General features: G+C 40.0%; 1 protein-coding gene across 1 annotated transcript in view; it reads right to left on the reverse strand.

Moving 5' to 3' along the window:
- LOC122805996 (extracellular calcium-sensing receptor-like) overlaps nucleotides 1-26,696 on the reverse strand; it is a 221,952-nt gene that overhangs the window by 51,089 nt on the left and 144,167 nt on the right. Inside the window, exon 6 of the mRNA XM_044076237.1 lies at nucleotides 17,383-18,266. Within this exon, the coding sequence (XP_043932172.1) occupies nucleotides 17,383-18,266 (884 nt within the window). The remainder of the gene's footprint in view (nucleotides 1-17,382; nucleotides 18,267-26,696) is intronic.

Consider the following 26,696-nt stretch of genomic DNA (forward strand, 5'->3'; position numbering starts at 1 on the left):
ACTGGCACAGTATTTGAAGCATGCACCACCCAGGTCTCTTCTTACTACCCAGAAAAGGGACCCATTGAGGCCCATGTTGGATCTATCAATTGTGAATACCCATATCAGTGTTCTAAAATTAAAATTCTGGCATTGCAATCTGTCTTACCATTAGCTTATTCTATAAATCCCTGATGGTGATCTCAAGGAAGCCTCCCTTCATATACCCACCCATACAGACCACAGGGGCTTTTTAAGATATGAGGAAGGAGGCTATCACTTACATTCATGCCTTTTTGACTGTCTATTGCAGACAGCTTAATTAGAAACAGGATATTTCCTGTAATTGCCTATTGTAGAACCCACAACATGCGCATTTACTCCTACTTAGAAAGCTGCCTCGTTAGGCAACATCTAAAATGGATGGGGAGAATGCTTTGCAATTTTTAGTGGCCTACTTTCAAAACCTGTGTTTTTCCTTCAATATCCTCAGGTAAAATCTCACTCCTACCAATAACAGGATGTTTCTTTGGTTCTTAATGGATTTCTATAATCAGAGGGCTTTTCTCCCTCTAGACAAGGTAGAATCTCTGGTTCAGTATATTTCCAGCATATGAATCAAGACGCATTAGTTACAGTCAAGAAGTTTCTGAGGACACATCCCTAGTTCTGACTGTCCCACTGTCAGGCTGCCTGGGAGGCCTGGTCAACCTGGTTTGATTGCCCAGGCTGCCCTCAAGTTCTCCAGTGTCATATAAAAAGTACCTAAAAATGACATTCAGAGTCCATGGAGTAGATAATTTTGCATACTACTTTGTATCACCAAAACGTTTGAATGGCAGTCCAGCTAGGTCAGATTGACCTAAAGGATACCCCTTATATAAGATCCTTACAACTGGATACTAACCATGAATGATTCATCACTTGGGTTACACAGTCAGGGTGCCTCAAAGTGCAAGGGCTTTGGGATGCATCTCAAAAGAGGAAGCATATAAATGTAAAGGATATGACGCCCCTTATAAGGCATTCAGTACTATTGGGAAAAGAGGGGCTTTGCAATGAACAAGAAAACTGTAATAAAGTACATCAGCAAGTAAGTAGTGAGAGACGTTTTCTTATTAATTGTGCACCCTTACCATGACTCTTGGATGACAACTCTTCAGACCCAAATGAACATAACAGCAGTCTAATTCCACTCCAGTTAATTTCAGTGATAGGCCAACTAAGCAGTTCAACTGCAGATCCCCATGAGTGGATGGATGCTACATGTGTGATGACCCAGAAGTAGACATGTTTGCCTCTCTGAACAACAAAAAAAACTCAAGAAGTTCTGCTCCAGAGCACCGCACAAAAGAACTTGGACAGTCAATGCCTTCTTCTAGACAGGTTCCTTTCTGTAGCAATTTTCTCTGATAGAAACAAAAAGCAAGGGAACAAGGAATAAGAATGCCATTATTAGCACCTCATTTGCTCAGACAGCCTTCTCTCTCTCTCAGCAGCCCCCTCATTCACATGTTCATACTTCATGTGCTGCCAATACAAATGGACTTTATAACTCAGGACAAGGTGGCCTTAATGATTTAACTCTCTTGCCCCTAAGGTAACTGCTCATTGAGGTCTTATTTAAGGAGGCTAGGAAGCCATCTTGGAGTATCTCAGGATCCTTATTTAACAGTATGTGTGTTTACAAATCTACTTCAGGACTGATATCTATGGGCTATACCAAGAAATAATGGAAGATGCTGAAAGCAGGCAGTCCCATAGCATCTTGGCTAATATAGCCCAAAAAAATAAAAGCCTTGAGTAGCTTCTAATGATCAAGAACAAAAAGCTGTTCAGATGCATAAGCGACTACAAGTAAGATAATTTAAGGGATTTTATATTGGCAGCCTAATTCAACCCACAGGATACACAAGTCTGCAATTCCATGATAGGCAATATGTAGCCCAAAGAAGGCACTGTCTTTCAGGGCTCCAAAGTTGTATCTCCAGACCCACCTAGTACTAATGGCCAGTCCCATGCTTATGGTGAATGTTTGGAACAGAGACTTGTTTCAGGTCTTGATTTCCATGACTCTCATACACGTGATTCTGTAGACATCAAAAGGTCTCTGCAGGCCCCAACATATTAAATGACGAGACCTTTGAGGCTATTTAACAAAGCTGTGCAGAGGGGCTCTTTGTATTACAACCAAATGGTTCAATATGAGGACAAAGACAGTTTCCAGGAAAAGGAAGGCAAGAGTTGACCATGGCAATGGATCATTCCGATGCAAGTCAAGAAGAAGGATTAAGACCCCTGAGCTCTCCCAAAGAGTAAAACCTAAATATGTCCACCTCAGTTGTAGAATCAAGTCTGCAGTTCAAGAACAAGGGAAGAATACTTTGGAGGACCACTTTCCTGTTAAGCCTATCTTAAACATTTTGAACTTAAGCAGAGAGCTTTAGACTTATAAATCTCAGGTGCTACGAAGACTTCACATTTATTCCAGCCAAAAGGGTCAGCCCCATTACCACCATGAATATCTCATGTTATGCAGGAAAAGCCTTAACCTGTACCAATGGTTTCATAAACAAATCATATTCACCCCTCCCTCTAGAATCACATTTGAGTCACTATGAAAGCAAAAGACCAGGGGAACTGTTTAGTAACACAGCTAAATTCAAGTGACTCTCCATCCCAAATATGAATACTAGCCTACCATGTGACATGTCTGGCTGCAGTGCAGTGGTGTCCACCTGTATGCCAGTGAGACTCTAATACTTCCTCCCATTGAGTTTGCCATGATTTCCTTTCAGTTCCGTATAGCTCCCCTACTGGAACTCTTCATCCTTCTCCTTCCTTTGCCACCATGTTTACCTCAAGCACTAACACATATCTTTTCCTGCCCTTTTCTATCATTCTTATCTGGCACTTTTGATGTATTTTTCTATGATGTTCAATTAATTTTTCATCTTTTCTGCCTGTTAATATGTTGCTTTTATAGGTCCACAACACTCCTCTTCTGGTACCTTTTTTTACAAGAGTCTCATGTTCCCTCTTTGCCCCATTATTAGCTGATCAGTTATAGATTACTATCCACTTCTTCCATTGATTCACTCAATTCCCAGTCATTTCTTATTGTATTGTGGATGATTGTGTGTTGCTTCCCATAGGATGCTATAGCCTACCTGGATTCTGGTCCCCCAGTGTCAAGATTTTGGCTGACTGGTCTTCCCCTTTATTTGACAATGACTCTGCTTATCACTTTTTTACTTTCCTGCATTATCTAAGTGTTCTCAGTGGGGTGTCTGTAATCCCTTCATTTCATGCTGCCTGGCCCACAGGCCATGTTTTCTCTCACCCCATTTGTGAGGGCTGGCTACCACACATGTTTCATTCCCTTTAGGTCTGCTGGGATTCTTAGGTCTCCTGTTCCCCCAACTTCTTTTCAGTTGCTTCCTTGGTTAATGAGCTACAGCTGTATCTTATCTGTAATAGACGTACCTCATATACACTCTCACATGCACAGATGTATATAAAGTTGATTAATCAGTCTGTTAAATTCATGAAAACTTAAAGGCTGAATGTTAGAAGCTTGCCATTAAAATATAATCATGGATCACACTGTGTGTGCTCATGTGCTCTCTGATATCTGGAACACGGGGTGATGTACATGATAGCAGCAACTTGAAATATAATATTGTGGACATTATCAGTTCAGGGATAGGGTAGAGGTGAAATTGCTGCAGCAAATTAAAATATATTACAGTGGCCATTACTGGGACAGGGAAACAGGAGGGAAGTATGAGGGTAAGATAGACTAAAGAACTGTTTTAATATGCTGATATTATGAGGTACCAGTTAGTAGCAAGGCAGCAGTATTTTACATTAGCTGCAGGCAGTCAAATTCATTGTCCAGAACACTTCTACAGGAAGTCATGATCATCATGTTGTAATAAGGTCCGGGAGTTCACAACCACAGTTACATTTTCAGGTGGCAAAAGGTGGTCGATGTTGGAAATATTCTTTAGATGAAAGTTGCTGGAATTTTCAAGGCAGATACTTGATACTAAATTACTGCATTCAGATTTGCTCCCAAGATGAGTCATAAATCCAGTCTGTCATATCACTATTAATTTTAAGTTTTGCTAGAGTAGTTAGAGTTGTCTTTATATAGTATCATGTCAAATATTTTCTCCATTTCCACGTATAATCTGTGAAGTGTTTATCCTTGATGATTTGCTGATGGTACCTGTTCAAAATAACTAGCCAGTTTCAACTAATAAGAATCTTTATTAGTGACATTATACTGATCTTAGTGGGGGTGGGGGTGGGTGACACAGTGGCACAATGGGTAGCATTGTCACCTCACAGCAAGTGATTCTTTGGTTTGATTCTTAACTGGAGTACCTTCTGAATGGAGTCTGCATGTCCTCCTCCCTGCATTTGTGTGGGTTTTCCCTTGGTGCTCCATTTTCCTCCCTCCTTTCCATGACATGCAGTGGATACTCTAAATTAGACATAGGTGTGAGTGTGTGTGTGGCATGGAAGAACAACCATGGCAAAGCTAGTCACCTGTTAGTGTAAAAATGGTTGTGGATGGATGGATTTATCTTGATCCTGATCTACTATGAGTAATATAAACATTCTCTTATAGGTTCATAGGTTGGTACTAGGCTATCAGCCCTAGGGCCTATACAAGCCTAGCCAAAACAATTCCCTGGCTATTTCTTCCCACAGTATTTACTTCCCTCGACCCCTGTCTAGCATGCTGACTGACATGATCCCCGGGGTGAATTTCCTATCTCCCATCCAATCTTCAAGGTTCCTTTTGAAGAGGGCCAAAGAGGTGCTCTGCTTAACATGTATAGGCAGTCTATTCCAGAGTCTGGGGAGTCTCTGGGTCAGGAACCTATCCCTCCAGCATGCTTTCTTCATTGTGATGGCAAGGTTTAGATTCCTGGAGCATTTGTCTCTGAGGGATTGGGATTTCTTTAAGTGTAGCATGTCCAACAGCTCTGGGTTTGACATGGCCTTGTATGTTAAGCAGAGATCACCTCTGAGTAGATGATATGCAACAGAGTATAGGTGGAGAGTTTTAGACGGTCAGCACAGGGTATCTGCTTTAGGCTTGTGATTCTTTTAGTGAGGTATTTCTGCAGCCTTTTCAGTTGTTGCAGATGTCTTGAGAGGTACATACCAAACAAGGCATTGTATTCTATAATGGATCTAATAAAGGATGAGTACAGTGGGGCAATGACCTCCTTTTTTCTGGATGAAAAGCCCTTTGTGATGAGGTGTGCCACATAGAAGGATTTCTTGACTGTTGTGGTGATGTGGTTATCGAAGGTGAGACCACTGTCCACCTGTGTCCCTAAGTCTCTTATCACACTTTCGGTGTTTAGTGTACTGCCACCTATGTGGTAATTCATGGGTACATGTTTTTTCCCAAAGGGAATAACTATACATTTCTTCACTTTGAGCTTGAGCCCATGGCTCTGGCACCAAGCATCTGTTTCTGTAAGGCCCTTTTGTAGAATATCCACATCATTTGGGGATTCAGTAATGGCTCCCAGTTTGAAGTCATCCAGGAACTTTGTTAACCAGAGTCCTTTAGTGTTGGCTTGTACTTCAGAGAAGTAGATGCCAAACAAGAGCAGTCCCAGGACTAAACCTTGAAGTACTCCACTTGTCACTTGTCTGGAGCTGGATTTGGAGTCAGCTACTTTTACAGTGCGGGTTCTGTCAGTAAGCCAGTTGGCAACCCATTGGGTGACATAGGGATTAAAGCCCAGCTTAGTAAGTTTATCTATGATTCCAGAGTGGGGGATGGTGTCAAAGGCCTTGGCAAGGTTCAGCTAGGCTGTGTGGACCACCTTACCCTTGTCCATGGCTCTGGAGACTGATTCAAAGAAGTCAATCAGGTTCAGGAGACAAGATCAGCCCTTTATGAACCCAAACTGTGTGGAATCTAGTGTTTGAAGGTTGTCAGTGTCTTTGTTTATAAGTTCCATGATAATACATTCTATGGCCTTGCAGATCAGGCTCGTCAGACTGATGGGTCAGTAGTTCCCGGGATCCAAGATGGATCCCCCCTGTGGAGTGGGATAACTGTAGCTGTGCGCCACTCAGTGGGCACGAAGCCTGAGGTGAGGCTATAATTAAACATGACACTTAGGTGAGGTGCCAGTTCATTTTGTAGTTCATGTAGTACACAGTCTGGGATGTCATCTGGTCCCATGGATGCTGTATTCTTAGCTTTGGAGAGTGAGTTTTTTTACCTGTGTGGCCATTATTACAGGAATTTGGCAATCTTCCAGTATTGAGATGGGCCGTTTAGGGGGTGAGAGGAGGGTGAAGTTGGCACTGAATTGATCTGCCAGGATATTGACAATATCCTTGGGATCAGTATATTTAATGCCATTCTGTTGTAGCTCAGAGCAGATCTGAGCATTGCCATTTAGATTCTTGACATAGCTATAGAATTCCTTGTGGGTGTATTTGGAATCTTTGGCAATTTTATTTTCGTAACTAGCTTTGGAGGATTTTATGAGGATTATCAGCTTCTTACTGAGGCTGGTAAGGGAGTTTTTTACATCCTGGGATTTTCCTCTTTTCTGCAACAGTTGCTTCCTTTTGTTGTAAAGTTTGTTTATGGCAAGGGACCACCAGATTGGCTTCCCTTTTTTTGGAGGAGAGCATCTTGGTTCTATTGGGGATGGCACGATTCATGCATGAGTGGATGTGCTCTTACAGTGCCTTAGTGTTGGATTTAGCAGTCGAACTTTCAGTTCCCATCTGCATGGGTGTCATGAAGTTTTTCACTTCTGACTTGAGTAGCATGCAGTTGGCTTTGGAGAAGTTTTTTTATGGAGGTTTCCTTACTGGGGGGTGGGGGTGGGATGTGGATGTCAAGGGTGATTATCTCATGGTCAGACCTGACCAATGAGGGGGTGACCATAGGTGTGGAGCATCAATTTCCCATGTTGGTAATTAACAGGTCTAGGATATTGGAGCCCCTGGTGGGACTAAGGATTAGTTGATCCAGGGCAAAGGTGTTGGTACACGAGTAGTTTTCCCAGTTAATAGCAGGGTAGTTGAAATCACCCAGTATTAGAGTGTTTGGTTGTATCTTAATATTTTCCATTATGTTTAGAAAGATGTAGTGAGAATCTTGGGGCATGATGGGGGATCTGTAGCAAGCTACAATTTGGATTGCAGTCTTACCTAGTGTTAGTTGCACCTGGAGAATTACAGATGCATTGTGTTGGGCAACTAGCCTGGTGTTGTGAATATCCTTGTGAATATGGACACTCCTCCACCTTTAGTGTTTCTGTCCTGGTTTGGTGGCTGAAAAGTGTGGTAATAGTTGTAGCCTGGTATTGCAGGAGTGCTCTCTAGAGCCTTGAACCAGGTCTCAGTTACTGCACAGATATCGATGTTCTCCATTTTTAGGATTGCCTCAGTAGAGTGCATTTTGAGGTTTAAAGTTCTAGCATTGAGTAGCATTACCTTCAAATTTTGCATGCTTGTACCTGTTACGGTGGTGGTTTTGTCCTTTGAACTTTGCCTAAAAAAGGCACTATAAAAGTGGCAAGAGACTTAGCCAGTAACCTGAATCCCTGGAGCGACAGGTGCAGACCATCTCTGGCAAAGCATAATGGTCTGTCGATCATGTAGACCCAGGCAGACAGATACTGGATTTCCTTTGAATGACACCAGAAACTTAGCCAATTGTTGAAGTCAATCATTTTGTCCTTATACTGTGGTATCATTCTGGGCAAAGGAAGGATGCTACTTAGGTCTAGGGTCCTACCTGCCTGGGCCACATGATCCAAGAGCTCTTCCATGTCTCTTTTCATGTAGTCCTGGGAGGTATGTCTCGAGTCATTCACTCCAACATGGACAATGACAGTCATATTTGTACTTGTTGTGGAGTGACTTGAGTGCATGCGTTATGTGGCAGATCCTGGCATCTGACAGGCAGCTGACTGAATTTTTTCCTTGTTCAGCCTGGTGAGTGGGACTTCAATGTGCCTGACTATAGAGTCACCTATGACTAAAGTGCTGGGTACATTGTCTTGCCTTAGGGGCTGTTGTTGGGTGGCACACTGGTGTTGTGAGCTATATGACACTTTGGTTGTGATTGGTGTTTGTTTGTGTTTCAGCTTTGGTGGTCCTTGTTGCTTGGGCAGGTTAATGTTAAGGGCCTCCACATTTGTGGGTTTAGTGTTGGTATATGTGGGTGTTGGTGGTGTGAGTTTAGAAGGGCTATGCATTGCTTGAGGTGTAGTGCAGGTGTTAACCTTCTCCTCTTGACTATCTAGCACAATCTTGGGTGGAGAGAGCTTTACTTCAAGTTTGGCTATGTAAGTGCATCTCTCGCAGGTTGTAGTGTTGGGTGGTAGGAGGAGAGGGTTGTCCGTGTGCATGTGTACATGAGGCAATTGCTGAATTGCCCCAGTATGCCCAGATTCACCAGGTGGACAGGAGAAATCACCAGAGGCTGATCCATGGACATGCCTGGTTTGGTGCTTTTTTTTTTTTTTTTTTTTTTTTGTAAAGTACAAGAACTGTTTTCCGTTACCTTAGCAAGGTACTTTGCAATTATAGGCTGTTTAGTGCCTACGATTAATTTCTCCTTATTAACAAGGAGAGTTGAGTGCTTGTATCAGTTTAAGACTTCCCAGTGCTTTCCAGCAGGTTTTAAAGCAAGTGTTAGTCACAGGGATGCTTAAAGGTAAGATGAAAAGAAATGCTTTATCCTAAACACTGCAGTGTGCACTAGAGGAGTTAGATGTGAAAGTAGGTAACTTAAGTTTTACCTGTCTAAAAAGTTAAGTTTTAGTGGAGAGTCACTATTTTTAAAACAGCAAGATAGATTGAAAGGGAGTGGTCATTTTTGTATTCTGGTACTATGGAATACAGTAGGATGGCCAATAAATTTAAATAGTTGAAGGGGAGTGATTTCACAAAATGATAATTTTGTGCTTACTCATACAAGCCAGTAAAAACAGAGAGGAAATTAGATATATGGTCAAATTAACATAAGGGGAAGGCAACTAGAATGACAGTGGTGTCAGTAACCGGGTCAGAGGTGGGAAAAAAATTCTACCTGACTCACAAGAGACAGAGCTGATTAACAAGCATTTATTCTTTCCTTTGTGTTTTTTTAATAAGATAAATTGTTAGGCTTATGACTTTTATTGAGTCAGAACAGGATCATTAAAGTATATGGAAGTTAAAATGTTGAAGCCTTCTGGGATGTACAAGTATTTTAATTGCAATTATTGTAAGTTTATAAATAATAGCACTTAAGAACTAACCTTAAATGGTTTTAGGATCAAATTTCCTTGTGCCTTCAGATGGTTATCAGTTTATTTATGCATCTTCCTGCATAAAGAGTGATGCATTCTATGTAGGAAGAGTACAAGAGAGTTTTATCGTAGAATTTATGAACACTTGTGCAATCAAAATTTGTGATTTGGGCAATGTACTTTGAAAACATACCAGTACCTACAGTAATGGAAAAAGTTTTTTATATTCAGCAATTGATGAATTAAAAATGTTTCTAATAGATTTGATGTTGAGGGTGAGTTAGATTGGGGGGAAACATGCGGCAGTTAAACTTGGACACTTGCCATTACCCTGGTCTAAATGACAAAGAAATCTTTAAAGAATACTTAAAAAGGAAAGAAATTAATATATTGATCATGAGTTATGTCACTTAATTTCTGTGGAGAGTATTTTATGTGGTTTTGAGTGTAACACCAGTCTGATGAAGTTCCTTTTGGAACAAAAACGCTTATGATGTGAATAATGTGTATTATTTCACTTTTGTGCTGCCTTTTTATCAATGTTTATCACTTACAACATATGCTGCTTTTTGAAGGATTTTTTATTAATAAAAAATGGGTTATGTATCATTAGACTGTCCCTGCACTAAAGAACTAAAACCTACATTCAAAGATTTCAGATGAAATTTCAGATTACATCTGAAATAAATAAAATAAATAAATAATTCCCATAAGATTTCATCCAGTCCTACAAACTTGTGCATCTTTTTTAAAACTTTTCCCATTAATGGTGTTATATTATAGGCCAACTGTCTAATTTGCAACAAAATGATGGCGACTCTCATTTTTTTCCTTTGTATATTTCCTTTATTTATTATTTATTTCCTTTTATTAAAATATGAATAGTCATATAATATCATAAGATCATAGGATGCTACTAGGCTAATGGCCTAGCCAAGAGTTTCTCCCCAAAAAGAAACCTCAGTCAGCACTTGTCACCTCTGTCAATGAGGGACACAGGTGGAACCCCTGGGACAAATTTGTGGTTTCCTATCCATTCATCAAGGTTGCTCTTCAAGAGTGTCAGCGAGGCACTCTGTATGAAGTGAGAGACAGGGCAGCCTCTAGAGACAAACCTGTCTCTCCAGCAGGTTTTGTTGATGTAGCATATTAGATTCAGGCCTTTTGAGTGGGTAATGCATGAGGAGTTAGACCTATGGATATGGAGCATCTCTAGTAGGGCAGGGTCTGAGATTGCCTTGTAGGCGAGACACATGTTACCTTTGAGCAATCTGTACAATACCGAGTAGAGTGATAGTGAGTTGAGCATCTCCACATAGGACAGGTGTTGGAGGCCATAGATTCTCTTTGTGAGGTAATTCTGTGACTTTTCCAGTTGGCGCAGAGGTTTGGAGAGGTACATACTAAACGGGGCATTATATTCAATTATTGGTCTAATGAGGGAGGAGTATAGACAGGTAATAACTTCCTTTTTTTCTGGAAGTAATCCCTTTACTTATGAGATGAACAAAGTAAAAGGCTTTTCTGTCCACTGCTGCTGCATGATGGTCGAATGTGAGATTGTTCTTAACCTGTGTACCCAGGTCTCTCACCACAGATTGTGTACTTAGGGGGTTGCTGTTGATGTGATAATCAGTAGGGGCCATGTTTTTGCCAAATGGTATGATGTTACATTTTTTTGCATTTAACTTGAGGCCATGACTTTGGCACCAGTCATTAGTTGCCGTGAGACCCTTTTGCTGTGTGTTAACATCAATTGGAGAGTCAATGATAGCACTGAACTTACAGTTGTCTGCAAACTTGGTTTGTCATTGCCTGGACCTCTGAGAAGTAGATGCCAAACAGTAGGGGTTCGAGGACAGATCCCTGGGGAAATTCACTAGTGACAGGTCTGCTTTCAGAGGTGGAGATGCCAGTTTTGCCCTTGAGGGTCCTGTTGGTGAGCCAGTTGGCCATCCACCTGATGAGACAGGGATTTACTCCAAGCTTTGTTAGCTTTTTGATAATGCCCGAGTGGTGGATTGCATCAAAAACCTTGGCCAAGTCAAGGTAAGCTGTATGTGCTGACTTTCCCTTATCCAGGGCCTTGGTGACAGTCTCAAATAAATCAGCTAGGTTCAACAGGCAAGATCTGCCCTTGACAAATCCAAAATGGGTAGGATTGTGCTTGGAGGTTGCCTATGTCCTTGTTTATGCGATCCATAATAATATGCTCCATGGATTTACATCTCAGACTTGTCAAGCTAATGGGACGATTTGTTCAAGGGGATGACAATTGCAGTTCTCCACTCTGCTGGAATAAAGCCTATACTTAGGCTGTGGTTGAATAGGGTGCTCAGTGACAAAGCTAGTTCTTGCTGGAGATGGTGCAGAATATAGCCTGGAATACTATCAGATCCCATGGAAGCTGTGTTCTTTGCTTTGGATAGGGCCTTTAACACTTGATCTATGGAGATATGAGGTGTGGGACAAGTTTCAGGGATGTCTAAATGGCCTTTGTGGGGGGACAGGGGGTTGAAGTTTGCACTGAACCTATCTGCTATCAGGTTGGCTAAGTCAACAGGATCAGTGTAAGTGATACTGTTATGTACTAATTTGAAACAAACCTGGATTTTGTCATGGAGGCTCCTGTCCTAACTGAAGAAGTATTTGTGATTTCCCTTTGTTTTGGAGGCTAGTTTTGATTCATAATTGTCTTTGGAGGTTTTCACTAGTGTTCTAATTCACTTGTTGAGGCTAAGGAGTGAGTTTTTCTAATTTGGAAGTTGTTCCTTTTTACCCTTGGACAACAGCTTCTTCCTTTTGCTGTAAAGCCTGTTGATAGAGGATGTCCACCAGACAGGTTTGTGTTTTAGTTCTGTTTGCTATGGCTGAGTCCATGCAGTTGTACAGGTACTTATATACTGCATTGGAGTACTGTTCAGCATAGTTGTCTGTTGTTCTCTGAGGGGGATGGTGGTGTGAAGCTACAGATACCCTCTCTTAAGAGGATGTACTCAGCTTTTGAGAAGTTTTTAGCTTGATTATGGCTGGGGGGGGGTTGGGTGGGATAGAAGCTTTAAATGACAGACTGATGATCTGATCTCACCAGGGAAGAACATACTATGGGACTGGTGCAGTGGTCACTCATGTTGTTGAGAACCAAGTCCAGAATGTTCTTTCCCCTTGTGGAGGTTGAGATGAGCTGGTCTAGTGTGTTAGAACTGATGAAGTCAAGGAATCATTGGTCAAGTGCATTAGTGCAGGAATAGTTCACCCATTCTGTGGTGGGATAGTTGAAGTTACCAAGGATCAGGGTTTTAGGGGGTACCTTGATGGAGTCAGGTAGATCCAAGTAGGAGGAGTGGGTGTTCTGAGTCATGGAGGGGGGTCTATAGCTGGCTATAACTTGGCTGGGTGTCTTGGCAACTGTCAGTTGCACCTGTAGTAGTTCCAGTGCATCATGCTGGCAAACCAGGCTGGAGGTGTGCCTATTCTTAATAAAGATAGAGACTCCATCACCCTTAGTATAGAGACTCCACCACCCTCAGTCTTCCCTGCCTCATTTTGGCATCAGAATGCATGGAATGAGGTATAGCCTGGTAAGGCAAGGGTGTCCTCTGTGGTCCTGAACCAAGTTTCAGTGACCACACAGACATCGGCATCTTTCAGTGCAAGAAAAACCTCCAGTGAGTGCATTTTCAGGTTATGGTTCCCAGCGTTAAGCAGCATGACCTTCAGTTTGCATTCTGACATATCTTTTATGTTAGAAGACTTGACTTAGGGACATTGCCTAAAAATGGCATAATGGGGAGGCAAAAGCCTTTGCCAGGATCTGGAATCCCAGTGGTGACAGGTAGAGGCCATCTCTGGCAAAGCATCAAGGCATGTCAGCCATGTCATCCCAGGCAGATATATACTGAATCCCCTTGGAATGACATCACAAACTAAGCCAGTTGTTGAAGTTAATTATCTTTTGTTGGTATTGTGGTATCATTCTTGGTGAAGGTAGGATGCTGCTTAGGGCTAGGGTCATACCTACCTGAGACACATACTGTGAGAGCTCAATAATGTCTGTCTTCATATAGCCCAGGGAGGTATATCTCAAGTCATTCACACCAACATGGACAATGACAGAGTCATACTTGCACTTGTTGTGGAGAGACTTAAGTGCGTGCATGATGTGGCGGATTCTGGCACCCAACAGACAACTGACCATGACCTTCTCCTTGTCGCACCTGGTGAGGGGGACATCGGTGTGTCTCACAATTCAGTCACAAATGACTAGTATGTTTGGTTTATAGTTATGCCTTTTGGGCTGTGATGGTTTATTGTTTTGCTGTATGGGCTGTGTTTGTGAAACACTGGTGTGTTGTCTGCTGTGTGTGATGTGTTTGGTGTTGTGTGTGGAATGTTTGTGAGTGTGTTTTGGTGGTCTCTTGTTTAGGTAAGTTTTTATTGAGGACCTCTGCATAGGTGTGTGTGTGTTGTGCTTGGCTATGTAATGTGACTGGTGTGTGTTTGTGCTGACAACCTCCTCTTTGTCAGGAGTACTGATTGTGTGAGTGAGAGAGCATGGATTCCAGGTTACTCATGTAGATGCATTTCTCATAAGTAGAATAATTATATGTTAGGAGAAGAGGGCTTTCAGTAAACATGAGGCATTTGCTACACTATCTCAGTATGCCCATGTCGACCAGGCTGGCAGGACAAACTGATGGGAATTGTCCAGACATAGTTTCCGAATACTTGGGCAGACTTATGGAGAGAGGGTTTTGATAAGCAAGAGTGTAGACCACAAAAATCTTCTTAAATGTAAAGTAACTCGTCTAAAGCACAAGTGCTAAAACCAAAACAGATAAATTTAATCAGGCTACTAACAAGCATTAGTAAATGCAGCAGAATAAAAGCACTTGAACACGTAAGAGCACACAGCAAAAATAAGTTGATAAAGAATGAAGAACACAATTACAGTAAAACCAGCTGAAGAAAGTGTAATTTTTTTTTTTTTTTTTTTGTAGTGGAGAGAGAGGAAACAGAAGATAGTTCAAGATTAAGAAACTAAGGGGGTTAGCCTTCACAAATGATCTCACTGTACTCAGTTGAGTGAGCAAATGAGATGGAACAGAAGGACTGACCAAAATCAAATGTATACCAGGGGCAGGCAATTCCAAAACCACCAAGTTTAAGACTACAACAACAGTTCGGAGGGAGAGGAGAAGAATAAACAATGCAGACAGATAGTGGGCAGCAATAAACAATGAAACAAATATATAAAAGCAGTAGTTTTGTTAACTATCACTGAAACAGATAAAGTGCAAAAAAGTATACTTATATCAACTTGGTATATCCAGATCATTATATAATCCAACACAGCCAGGTAGTTTGCTCTGCTATATCAGCTCTATATCCTAATACAAACAATAGTAGCCTTTGAAATATTTTATAAATAAACCAATTTTAATGTAAGTATTATATTAATCATAACAAGAAAGTAGTTGTTGGTTACTGTATTCTTAACTGTAAAAGACCCTGCCATGCATGGAGATGATGTTCCTTTCAAAAGCAAAGCATTTGGTAAGATGTGGGTATTACTATGGTGATCAAAGTGGTGGGAGGTCTAAGGATGCGCAACATGAACCCGTATGCACACGGGGACAAAAAGCTGAAACATATTTAACATATAGCTTGACAAAGGAAGCAAGATATTTAATGGAAGTTAAGATGCATTTGCGCATATAACAGAAAACTTACACAAGCATCCCAATGTATTATCCAGTACAATTGTCACTTTTTTCTGTATGAATTTTGATTCATTTGTTTTGTCAGTCATTGACTTTTTATTTGTTCTTTTCTTTGTATGAAATGATAAACTCCATTACACGTGATATACTTTTGTTGCATTTCATAAATTAAGAACAGGACAGTCATAAATCTCAAACACAGTAGAATTTTCTAAAAATAAATGCAAATTCTTCTAAAATTCTGAGTAACATATTACAGTTCTTAAATTTAATGCCTTAGATTTCAATTACAGCAAAGCCATCCTAGGCTATAAAGTCATATTACTTATTGTTAAAAACATTCTTTAAGTTGGTTTTATTTCTCCTCAATACCTGTTCCTGTTGGAAGTATTTTATCTTTACTGCATTAAAGACTTTGATGTTATTACATGCAGAGGATAAGGTATTTCCTTCAGCACCCACTTATCCATTTGATACCCTAGTTTCTCTATATACAGTTGTATATTACTGAATTAGTAAACAGTATCTGTAATCCATCAATGCTTTGTCTTGATCTCTTCCACTTGCAGAATTTCACTGTCTCAAAGTATGTCAAAACAATATTACATTTATTTCATTCTCTTGTTTTGCTGGATTATAGCTGAAAAAGGCCTTTAGGCAAGTCTGTCCCCACACACTTAAACAAATACAAAAGTGGTTTTCTTGCTAGGTGTGAAAAGTTGAGGACCACAAAATGCTTGCACCTCATTGATCTTGGTATAGAAAATCTTGCCCCATGCTACCTTTATTACATTGTCAGAAATGATTCACATTTTTTTTAGTTTTCACTTATCTATTACTCTATAGTTGTAGAATGTGGCAGTAGAAGTACACCCCATGAAGTGCAAAGATGCTTTTTAGTAAGCTTTACATCTGGGCAAACCACAAGTGGTTCTGCTCTTCTTGTCGTAGTTTTGTCCAGATGTAACTCAATCAAACCTTGCTTTATATCAGAGCCTGTGTTTAGAAAGATATATATGATACAGATATAAAGCTACATGCAAGTATATATCTATGCATATGTATGTATAAATGTTTGTGTGTGTGTGTCTATGCGTGAATGTATTTATACATACACACACAAGTATGCACTCACATATATACAAATAAAATATATATGTGTGTGTGTGTGTGTGTGTGTGTGTGTGTGTGTGTGTGTGTGTGTGTGTGTGTGTGTGTGTGTATATATATATATATATATATATATATATATATATATATATGGTTCTACCTGACTTCGTCGACAGCGCAGAAGACCGACAACGGAATCCGGAGCTCCAGAAGATCGACAATGAAGAAGACCGACGCGAATCGCAAGTGCCAGAACATCGACAATGCAGAAGACCGACACGACGGATGACAACACCAACGCCGAGGATGCCGACATGGGAAAAGGCTGTGTGAGTATGCGGTAGTGACGGACGTTAGGGTGCGAGGCAGGTAAGTGTGGAGATTGACGGTCTGTGGGGATAGGGGTGGGTTAAGTGAGTTAGGGTTAGGGAGCGATAGGGGTGGGTTAAGTGAGTTAGGGTTAGGGAGCGATAGGGGTGGGTTAAGTGAGTTAGGGTTAGGGAGCGATAGGGGTGGGTTAAGTGAGTTAGGGTTAGGGAGCGATAGGGCGGGTTAAGTGAGTTAGGGTTAGGGAGCGGGTAGGTAAGTGTGCGATAGTGACGGACCTTAGGGTTAGGGTAAGGGTTAGTGTGGGCTTGTAAGGATTTTGGTGTGCTTGTGTTGTGTGTGGTTTGTGGAATGGGGATGTGTTTTGTTTTTAATTGTTGTTATTGTGGTGTGTGCAGTGTATGGGGTTTCGTGTTTGTGTACCGTCGGTTATTTCGTTGTCGGTTATGTGTGGTTTCGTGTTTATGGACTGTCGAATATGTGGTGTCGGTGATGTCGTTGTCGGTGTTGTGTGGTTTCGACTATGTCAGGTAGAACCATATATATATATATACATATATATATATATATAAACACACATGAATATATGCGTGCATGTGTCGGTGGGGTTACTTTAACCTGGAAATAATTCAGAGAACACTACCTTGTTTCTGCACTATAACATTGTGGTGCACAAGATGCTAAATATTAGGAGAAGATTTGTCAAAACAGGAAAGATAAAATTATAAGCCAAGAAAAAAAGAAGTGTTTAAATGAGACCCTATATGCTTCATCTTCTTATTAATCATTACCTTTACAGACAAAGCTGTACTATCTAAATGACACATTGTATCAGATTTTATCAGAAAATGGATGTTGGACTCCCAAAAATAAATAAATAAACAAATAAATACATAAATAAAGCACCTTATAGGGCATTAATTCAGTGCATCACCCTTCCCTACTATATATCCTCTTGTGTTCAGTTCTGGCCTCAGTATCATGATGTAGCATTTGGGTAAGAATATACAGCCCAACATTCCAGCAGTAGAAGCCAAGATGGCAAAAATTTCCACGGCCACCATGTACTTCCCCTTGGTGCTCAAATATGCGGGGATAAATGACAGCCAAACACTGGCAAAGACAAGCATACTAAAAGTAATGAGTTTAGCTTCATTGAAATTACCTGGTAAGTTCCTGGCCAGGAAGGCAACCAAAAAGGAAACTACAGCTAGCAAGCCCAAGTATCCCAGCATGCACCAAAATGCAATAACTGAGCCATCATTACACTCAATGATTATCTTTCCATCCTCTGAGGTCTTGTTAAAATGTTGGAATGGACCACACATGGACAACCAAGTAAAGCATATGATCACCTGAATTAGTAACCCAAGTATGACAATAGTGTTAGAAACCGTTGATCCCACACAGTTCCTCAGTCTGCTGTCTGGCTTTGTAGCACTAAAGGCAATCACCACAGTTACAGTTTTAGCTAAAATACATGCTACACAAAGGGAAAATGTCAAACCAAATATTACCTGACGAAACATACAGGTAAGTTTTGCAGGTTGACCAATGAATAACAGTGAGCAGAGAAAACAGAGTGTAAGGGCTATTAGTAGAAGGAAGCTTAGATCACGGTTGTTGGCCTTGGCTATAGGAGTGTCTTTGAACTTTACAAAAATGCAGAGAATAGAAACTGTCAACAAGCTGAAAGTACCAGTAGAAAAACCCAGTGAAGCTCCATATGGGTCTTCATAGGAAAGATATTCTAGATGTTTTGGGATACACTTGTCTCGTCTATCATTAGACCAATTATCTTCTGAGCACTTCATGCAGTTCACAGCATCTGGGGAAAAACTGATATAGGTTAAGCATGGCTACAAAAATTGTAAATTTTATCACATCATCATTGGTTACCTATGACATCTGGCAACATAGTCTATGCTTCACATGCTATTACTTAAGAGTGTTACAGAATGCTGCTTTAGTCAACAGAGAAAAACAAACTGTATTCATTATTTTAGAAAGACATTTTGTTACAACCTACAGGGGCTGAAGTTCATGACACTCTGTGGCATACTGGGCTTAAGCTGACAGATGTCTGATTTCATTTGTATATTATGGGCATGTAGATACTTGTAGCTGAAATGTCTGCACCAAGTACATTATGCAGGATGTATATTATTCAGCTGATAGTTTTACAGAATACATAAATGAAAGCAAACTGCTGCATTTTGAAATATCTGGTATCATTAACATATACTTAAATATATCAAGGTTCAGATATCTGTATGGTTTCACGTACATTAAAAGACTGCTTTAGTGTCATGAGTTAGAAATTACTGTCAGTTTAAGTGATGAAACTCAGTGATGTAACACATACAAATAAAAAGTAACTTTCATATCTCTGTAAATGCTCTGGTGTTTATTATCTCACTCAAAATATCTTTCATACTTGCTTTTGACAAGTACAAAGTATGAGATATTAACATTATAACATTCTGAAAATGCACTTTTTTGATAAATAGCTTTGACAAAAGTAATATGAGCTGGGTAATACTTTATAAGCTTTCCAATGTGAAAGTGTCTAGCCTATATACTAATTATATTTAATACCTTTGGAGTTGTACTAGCTCTGATATATCCTGTTTTATGAAAGAAATGTTTCGGTATACAGCATGTGTTTATGGAGCAAGCAGCTTTATCAGTCATCCTTCCCAAATTAAAGACCGTCACATGCAGGTAATCTTGCATAATCCATCTCATTGTTTACTGCTGCTATTACATTCATAGAAAATCTAAACATTGAAAGAATTGTAAGTAATATAAACTGAAATAATTAACTGATAATGCACAGACACAGTGGTGCAGAGGAGAGCATTGCTGTCTGGTAATAGTTTTGCAGTTCATTTGTAGATTTGTCCAGAGACTGCATGCCCTCTATCTGTTGGCATGACCTTTTAGCAGAGTATCTGGTTTTCCCAAGCATTCAAGACATAGTGATAAGCAAATTACTATTCTTCCAAAACTTCCACAACTGTGCATGTGTTTTTCCATCCCATGGTAGAATGAGATCCTGTCCTGGACTGGCTCCATTTGTGCCTTTCACCCATCAGCTCTTTAATTTCTCTCCAAACCTGAATAATATATAATAGTTATCAGGGAATGCATGTATAATTGAATGAAATAACACTGATCAGGAAAAAAAATCTAGAGCGTGAAGAATCAACCCATTAAATATTTTTATTTTCTGAAGAAGAGGTGCCAGAGAGTCCAGGAAAGGGGACTGCTTGATCTCAAAGGTCTGGGCAAAGTCTATGGTAAAAGTTTAAAAAAGTTCCCTGGAGAAAAAAAATGGGAAAAAACAGCAAGATGAATAAACAAGAATACACAGAGGAACAGATATCTGCCTTTAAAGTTGCAACAAAAGATGAGCAATTGCGCATTTTTTTCTAACATTACTGAATGTGGCAGAGGATGTTGGAATAATGAGAAACATAAAAGGGGGGCCTGCAGCATCCAGAGGAGAAACTACAAGAAAGCTTAAAAGAAGTTAAAGATGCACTGAAAGCAGAGCTGCTGGACAATAAAGTAAAAGTAAGAAAATTGGAGGCACCTAAAAAGAAACAGAATGAGTAGATGGTTGACCTGGGAAAATGGTAAAATGGATCCAGAAAATGTAATCTAAGATTCATTGAAAAAAGGAAAGAATATGACAGCTTTAGTGAGAAGAGTTTGTGAAGGAAAGGTTTGAGATCAGATATGCAATTACAGAGTGGAGATGTCCAAACGGTAAAAGGTGACCAAGACATGCACTTGCAAGCCTGCTTTCTCATAAAGTCATTGAAGAGATCCTAAGGCAAGCACGACTGCTGAGAACAATTCCTTTGCACACATTTTTATAAATGTCATTAAAGAGTTTTCCAACTCCCTATACAGAGACAGATCATGGTAACCATGATAACTGTGCCAGAAAGCACAGGATTAGCTGCATGGATAGGCTATCCTGCCATCTTAATAGTACATGGAAAGAAGATCACCTTGGACTGCATAGTAAGACAGACACACAAAGCTTCATGGAGAAATATGCAGATGCTAGAATGTACAACATGCACAGAGAGCCTACTAATTCTAACTCACTCACTGACTTGGACTGGGAAGTGAATCTATATATGGGGGGGGCTACTAAGGCACTACTGAAAACACAACTAACAAAATGAGCCATTTAGTAGGCAGGTCAAAGCCCTTAAGGCATTAAGGCTGAGAAAGCATATCTGCTAATGTTTTAGTTATAGATAACTCAATAATCAAAGACACAGAAGTACCACTCGCCAGGCTGAGAAAAAGACAGAGTGACTGTTAGCCACCTCTCAGGTGCCAGGATCTGCAGTGTCATTAGGGCCCTCAGTTCCTTTCACCTTAACTACACATATAACATGATCACTGAGCACATGGGATTGAATAACGTTTGTCATACCTCTTTCATCATATGAAGAGGGACATGATATATCTCTCAGTATAGACATTTGAAATTGGTGTGAAACCTATATTGAGCAGTACCCTATAATCACCACTAATTATGCCACAGTACATACAAAAGATAATTGACTTCAGTTATTGGTTTAGCTGTTGGTGTCATTTTAAGGGAATCTGATATATATCAGCCTGGGAGGAGATGATTGACAACCTTGGCTATTTTGTTAGGAAAGACCCACATCTCTCTCCTTATGTTTTTTGTATATTGGCCAGGACCTTTTCCTCACCCATAGTGCCTTATAAGGCAAAGTCAGGTTCCTCAACTTATCCACATAGCTAATCAAAACCAAAATGATATAATGGTAGCATTGCTCAGTGCTAGAAGTCTGAATAAGAAGTTGCACTCCTTACAGGCATTCTTAACTCATGAAATTGTAGCTATCGGTATAGTTACAGAAACACTTTCTCAGACCAGAGATTGCACCCTATAGTGCAGTTTTTCAGAACCTACCACTCTGTCAGACTCAATGCAGAAAATGATGGTGATATTGCAGGGGGCGTCTCTATTCCTAAGAAGCTGCATCACCTCTAGTCTCTTAAGCCAGGCCAAAGACTATGAATTTCCCCATATCCTTTTCACAGTAAATAGAACTCTGTTCCATATCATAGCCAGCTACTGTACCCTCTCCATGTCACCTGCAGCACATGAAGCATATTTAAACAAATTGACATTCCTACCTATCATACTTAACTCTATTCTCTTGTGTGACTTCAACTATTCCTCAATTAACTAGGAAACATTTAGCACCTAAATAAATATGCAGAGAGACTCCTGGACTTCATTAATACTAGTACTCTAAACCAACTGGCTTAAATTCTATTAGGATTTTCACCAATGCTGACACACTGTGCTCATTATCTATAGTTACCAAGTCACTGGACAAATTTGACCACCATTTAATAATACTCACTATGAGTTTAAAATCTGACTTACCACAAAAATCCTTCACCCTTAAATACTACTCTATGGCAAACCTAATCCAGCTAACTGATGACCTGATGAAATTTCAGCCCCTTCCTCATCTTGATGACCACATCTTGCATGTCACCACATTTGTGGAAAATTTGTATGCCCAACTCAAGAAATACCTTGAGGCATCTGCCCTCATACGATGTAACTACAAAGCCAAATTCAAGAATCAACCCCTATGGTTTAACCCTAGTATAAATGCATTATACAATAAGAAAAATAAACTTGTAATCCACAAAAACAGATGTATTACCCCATCATCTAAAGATGAACTCAAAAAGATTAACATAGAATGCAGAAACAAAATGAAATCATCCAAAATAAAATATGAATTTAGAATTGTTACCTCTGCTACAAACAACCACAAATCTATCTTCAACTATGTCAGAAACATTAGAGCAAGTGCCCTGCAATGCTTAGAGCTAATACATGATAACAACACTTACTTATCCCCTGAGGACATAGATAATCTCTTAATAGACAAATTCACCTCTTACTTTCCCCAACTTTTTAACACTACCACACTACCCCAGTCTAATCACTTAAGAGCAGGTAAGAGACTTGCTTAATGGGTCCAAACAATGTACCTGGCTGCCTTCTTGTCATCACCAGGTAGACTCACTACTTAACCTCCTGAGCCTCTCCACTGGGTTTGTGACAGAGAAATGGTGAACTGCGGTAGCCATTCAGCTCCACATGAGGGATCCACTGCTGATTCGGGAAACAGTAGGTTTACCCCGGAAATCATCTCTGTGTCACTGCTGGACAGAGGCACAACAAACTAATGGGCACAGTATTTTTTCATATAAGGGGTGGCGTAAGCCACAAAACTTTGGGCTAGGCTTATAAATGCCTTAGGGCAGATAGCCTAGTATAAACCTATGAACCTATGAATAGTCCTATATGCTTCACCAGCTTATCTGCAAAGCAATGGAACACATAATCATGAAACTTACGAACAATGGCACAGGCAATCTACAGGCCCTGGAATCAAGCCAGCTTGAGTTTGTTAAAGGCAATTCATGCCACCTGAACCTAATGAGCTTATTTGAACATTTCATTGATATAATAGACTCAGATAAATCAGCTCACACTGCTTACCTGGATCTGTCCAAGGCCTTTGATTCCATCCCATAGTCTAACATTATTGACAAGCTAATCAAACTAATATAAAGACCATATGTTACCTACTGGATAGCAAACTGGATAACTGACAGAGCCCAGTCTGTTAGTGTTAGAGGCAATCTCTCTTCAAATAGAGTAGTTACCAGCCATGTCCCCCATGAGATTAGTCCTAGTACCACTTTGCTATGGTATTTAATTCTCTAATTCTCTGATGTAAAAGTTGACATAAAGGGCCTGTGGCTGGCCATGTTTGCAGATGACTGGAAACTTGTAGTTGTTATTAACTCCCAGTCTGACTTCCATATTTTTCAGAAAGGACTAACATGCACTAATAAGTGCAGCATTGTGTCTGTTGGCAAAACTGGATGCTTTTGCACCTACCACATAGGTGGCACCACTTTGAAAGTTGACTGAGCCATTAGGGACTTGGGCAAATTTGCTGACAATGAACTATCTTTGATTAGCATGCATCCACTGCTAGGAAATCCTTTTACGTTGCCAGACTAATCACCAGGGATATTTTCTTTTACATCTAAGGAAAGCCCATAATAAGATAAAATGTTCTCTTTGGTATGTACCTAATAAAGCAAATGACGCAGAGTTTGAGAGACTGCAGCACTTACTCACTGTGATAATTAAGGACATCACTTCCTTGAGCTACCCAGACTGCTTTAAAGTGTTTTTTTCTCTTTTTCTGTTTCCTACAGGCTCTTGAGATGTGACCTACAAAGCCTCAAAAGATTCAGTCTTATGTGACTGCCTGTACAACTTCAATACCCATTCAAGAGATCTTAACTTCCACAAAAACATATATTGGACCTGCTGGTGAGACATATGTAATATATATATATATATATATATATATATATATATATATATATATATATATATGTATATATATATATATATATATATATATATATATATATATATATATATATATATATATATACACACACACACACACACACACATGGTTTTCAATCAAAATGTCAAGGTGGCTTACCTCAACAGTGAGAAGGATGAACACGGAGGGGCAGAGAGGCAAAACTGCAAACACAATTCCTGTTGACTTTAAAACATTGACACGGAGACTGTGTTTGCTGTTTGGAGCATTGGTGTTTTGAAGTGCATCGTACTACAGTGGGGATTGGGAAAATGGTCCTTTTCCTCACTGTAGTGTGATCTTGGAGTTAGAATATATAAGTAGCAGGGGGTGTGAGGGGTGTAGCCCCCCACAAGGGGTGCAGTGGGACTTGCCACCCTGCAAAATGGTCGGAAATTGTCTGCCTCGTAGCGGATGTTTTTGTCTGGATGGTTAGTGGTCAACTGTCGATTATTTCATTCTAATCAATCAGCGTGATGTTGTTTTTTTGTTCCAGGTTGGGGATGTGAGTAGTCGAGGTAAGTAACCTCAAAATTTTGATAGTAAACCATAATATAAATCTGTCTCCCAGAAAATCACACTTTTTATGGAATAGACTTGATTTGGGTATAAATTAAAGTAGCTCCCTGAATCTCTTTAAGCTTATTCTAGAAGAATGGCTGGGCAGCTGCAAATATATATGGGTCTGGTGCCTCAAACCTTAATTGAAATGTCCTGTCAGGTCTACATTACAAAACTGAAAAAGCAGAACCACGCACACCTAAAGAGAGAAAAAAATGGAACCTCAAAGGGCTGTTTGCCAGATCGTGGTACAGTGAAGATTGGAATATTTTCCCTTTCCTCACTGTAGTGCGATCTTGGAGTTGAAATATATATTTAGCAGGGGGTGTGGGGGGTGCCCTCCCCCCACAATAGCAAGTTTGAGCTTCTATTTCTTTCGCTCTTTAGGCATTCGTGGTTTTGATTTTTCGGTCTTTTAATATAGACCTGTCCTGTCAAAATGTACTTGCAGTCTGTGGTAATGTGGCTAGACTACTAATGGTCCTCTGGATCAACAACCTACTATTGACTTATGAACCTCTAGAGGAGAGGATGAGCCTGAAGGACCAGTACAAGGGATCATCATGCCAGCATGGAAAAAACAAGACCAGACTACCAAATGCTGGAAAGGCAGCATGGAGGACCAATACAGTTTAGAATAACATAGCAGGAAACAAAAAGGACCAGCAAAACATGATACATAAAAATAGAGGCAAGGAAGCAAGCTTAGAGGTGGTAAAATTACTTTGAGTTAATTCAAGGATAGAAGAACAGGAAAGAGTCAGCCTGGCCTGAAGCAGGAGAAGGGAGAGGATAGAAGGCATAGCCTTCACGTGGGGTGATGGTCTCTCAGGCATCTCCAGGGACTCCAGCATCAACCGCTGGACTGTTTCCACAAGGAAATGACTAGAAAACCCTAGGAAGAAGTATGCCAGACTGTACTAATTTGTACAACAGGAAATCAGAAATCAGGAAGGGCCCATGGTAACAAGTAAAAAGACAAGCAGTACTTTAGAAATGGAAATAAAGGGAAAGGTGATAAGAGTCAAAATAATTGTGTATATCAACCCATTGATGAACTGGAGAGGGCCAAAAGGGAGCATTTAGTAAACCTAACAGGAAGGCAAACCCTTACACATGGAAAAAACATCAGAGTCAGATAAAGGAAAGTTGACAAACCAAAAGGGTGTTAAGCTGAGAAAGTAAGCTGTCTTTATTGCCTCATTTACACTGGGAGTTTGGTTAGTTAACCATACAGCCAAAGTAAAGGAGGGCTGGTGAAGAATTCTGTGAATTCTATGCATGTCTTTCTGTTTATCTTGCTGTTAGTTGCATTTACATGCATACACACCACAGTATATTAACTCTTAGTATGAAGAGCTACTTTTAGATACTGGATTGTATTAAGTACAATAAATACATGGAGGCCAACTGCTTCAGTAAACTGCTTTAGTTAGTATGACATTTCTGTTACATTTGACTTTTGGTTCTACAAACATGCAACACATATGCTGTCAGCTCTCTATAGCAATTTTCCAAAGTCTGTTTATGCATAGTTAGATTTATACCAGAAGGTCTGGTATTTTTCTCAAAGGCTGATGTAATACAGTTCTTTCTTTGTATAACAGTTTTCCTTTGTTCCCTTGTCCTTGGTTCTTTGTAGTTTGATGATCCATGGAAACTCAGTCTTGCATTATCTAAAACCTGGTATTCCAGCACTATCTGAAACTTGATGTTACATTTCTTTACTTCATGGATGTCCTTGCAGCTGCCATCTACATCACATGGATGCCAAAATCTTAACTATGCTATGCCAGTACATTTACTACTTCTGATTTTTTAAGCATTTTATTCTATTTCTAAATTAACCCTTTATATTTCATATTATTCTTGCAGCTTTTATTCAAGCAAATAATCATGCTAGCAGTAGTTTGAAAAGACAGTGAATAAAACAGAATAATACTAATCTTTCAGCTGGAATGTACTGTGTGTATGTGTGTGTGTGTGTGTGTGTGTGTGTGTGTGTGTGTGTGTGTGTGTGTGTGTGCACACGCGCGTGTGCTCGCGTGTGTGCGCGTGTGTGTGCGTGTGTGCGTGTGTGTGCGTGTGTGTGTGTGTGTGTGTGTGTGTGTGTGTGTGTGTGTGTGTGTGTGTGTGTAAGCATTACATGACTAATAGAAGACTGTAAAAATTATATGGAATGCAAATGGATGGTGCAC

The sequence above is a fragment of the Protopterus annectens genome, chromosome 7.part0, assembly GCF_019279795.1.
Source record: "Protopterus annectens isolate FY-2018-M chromosome 7.part0, PAN1.0, whole genome shotgun sequence".
NCBI classification, from domain to species: domain Eukaryota; kingdom Metazoa; phylum Chordata; order Ceratodontiformes; family Protopteridae; genus Protopterus; species Protopterus annectens.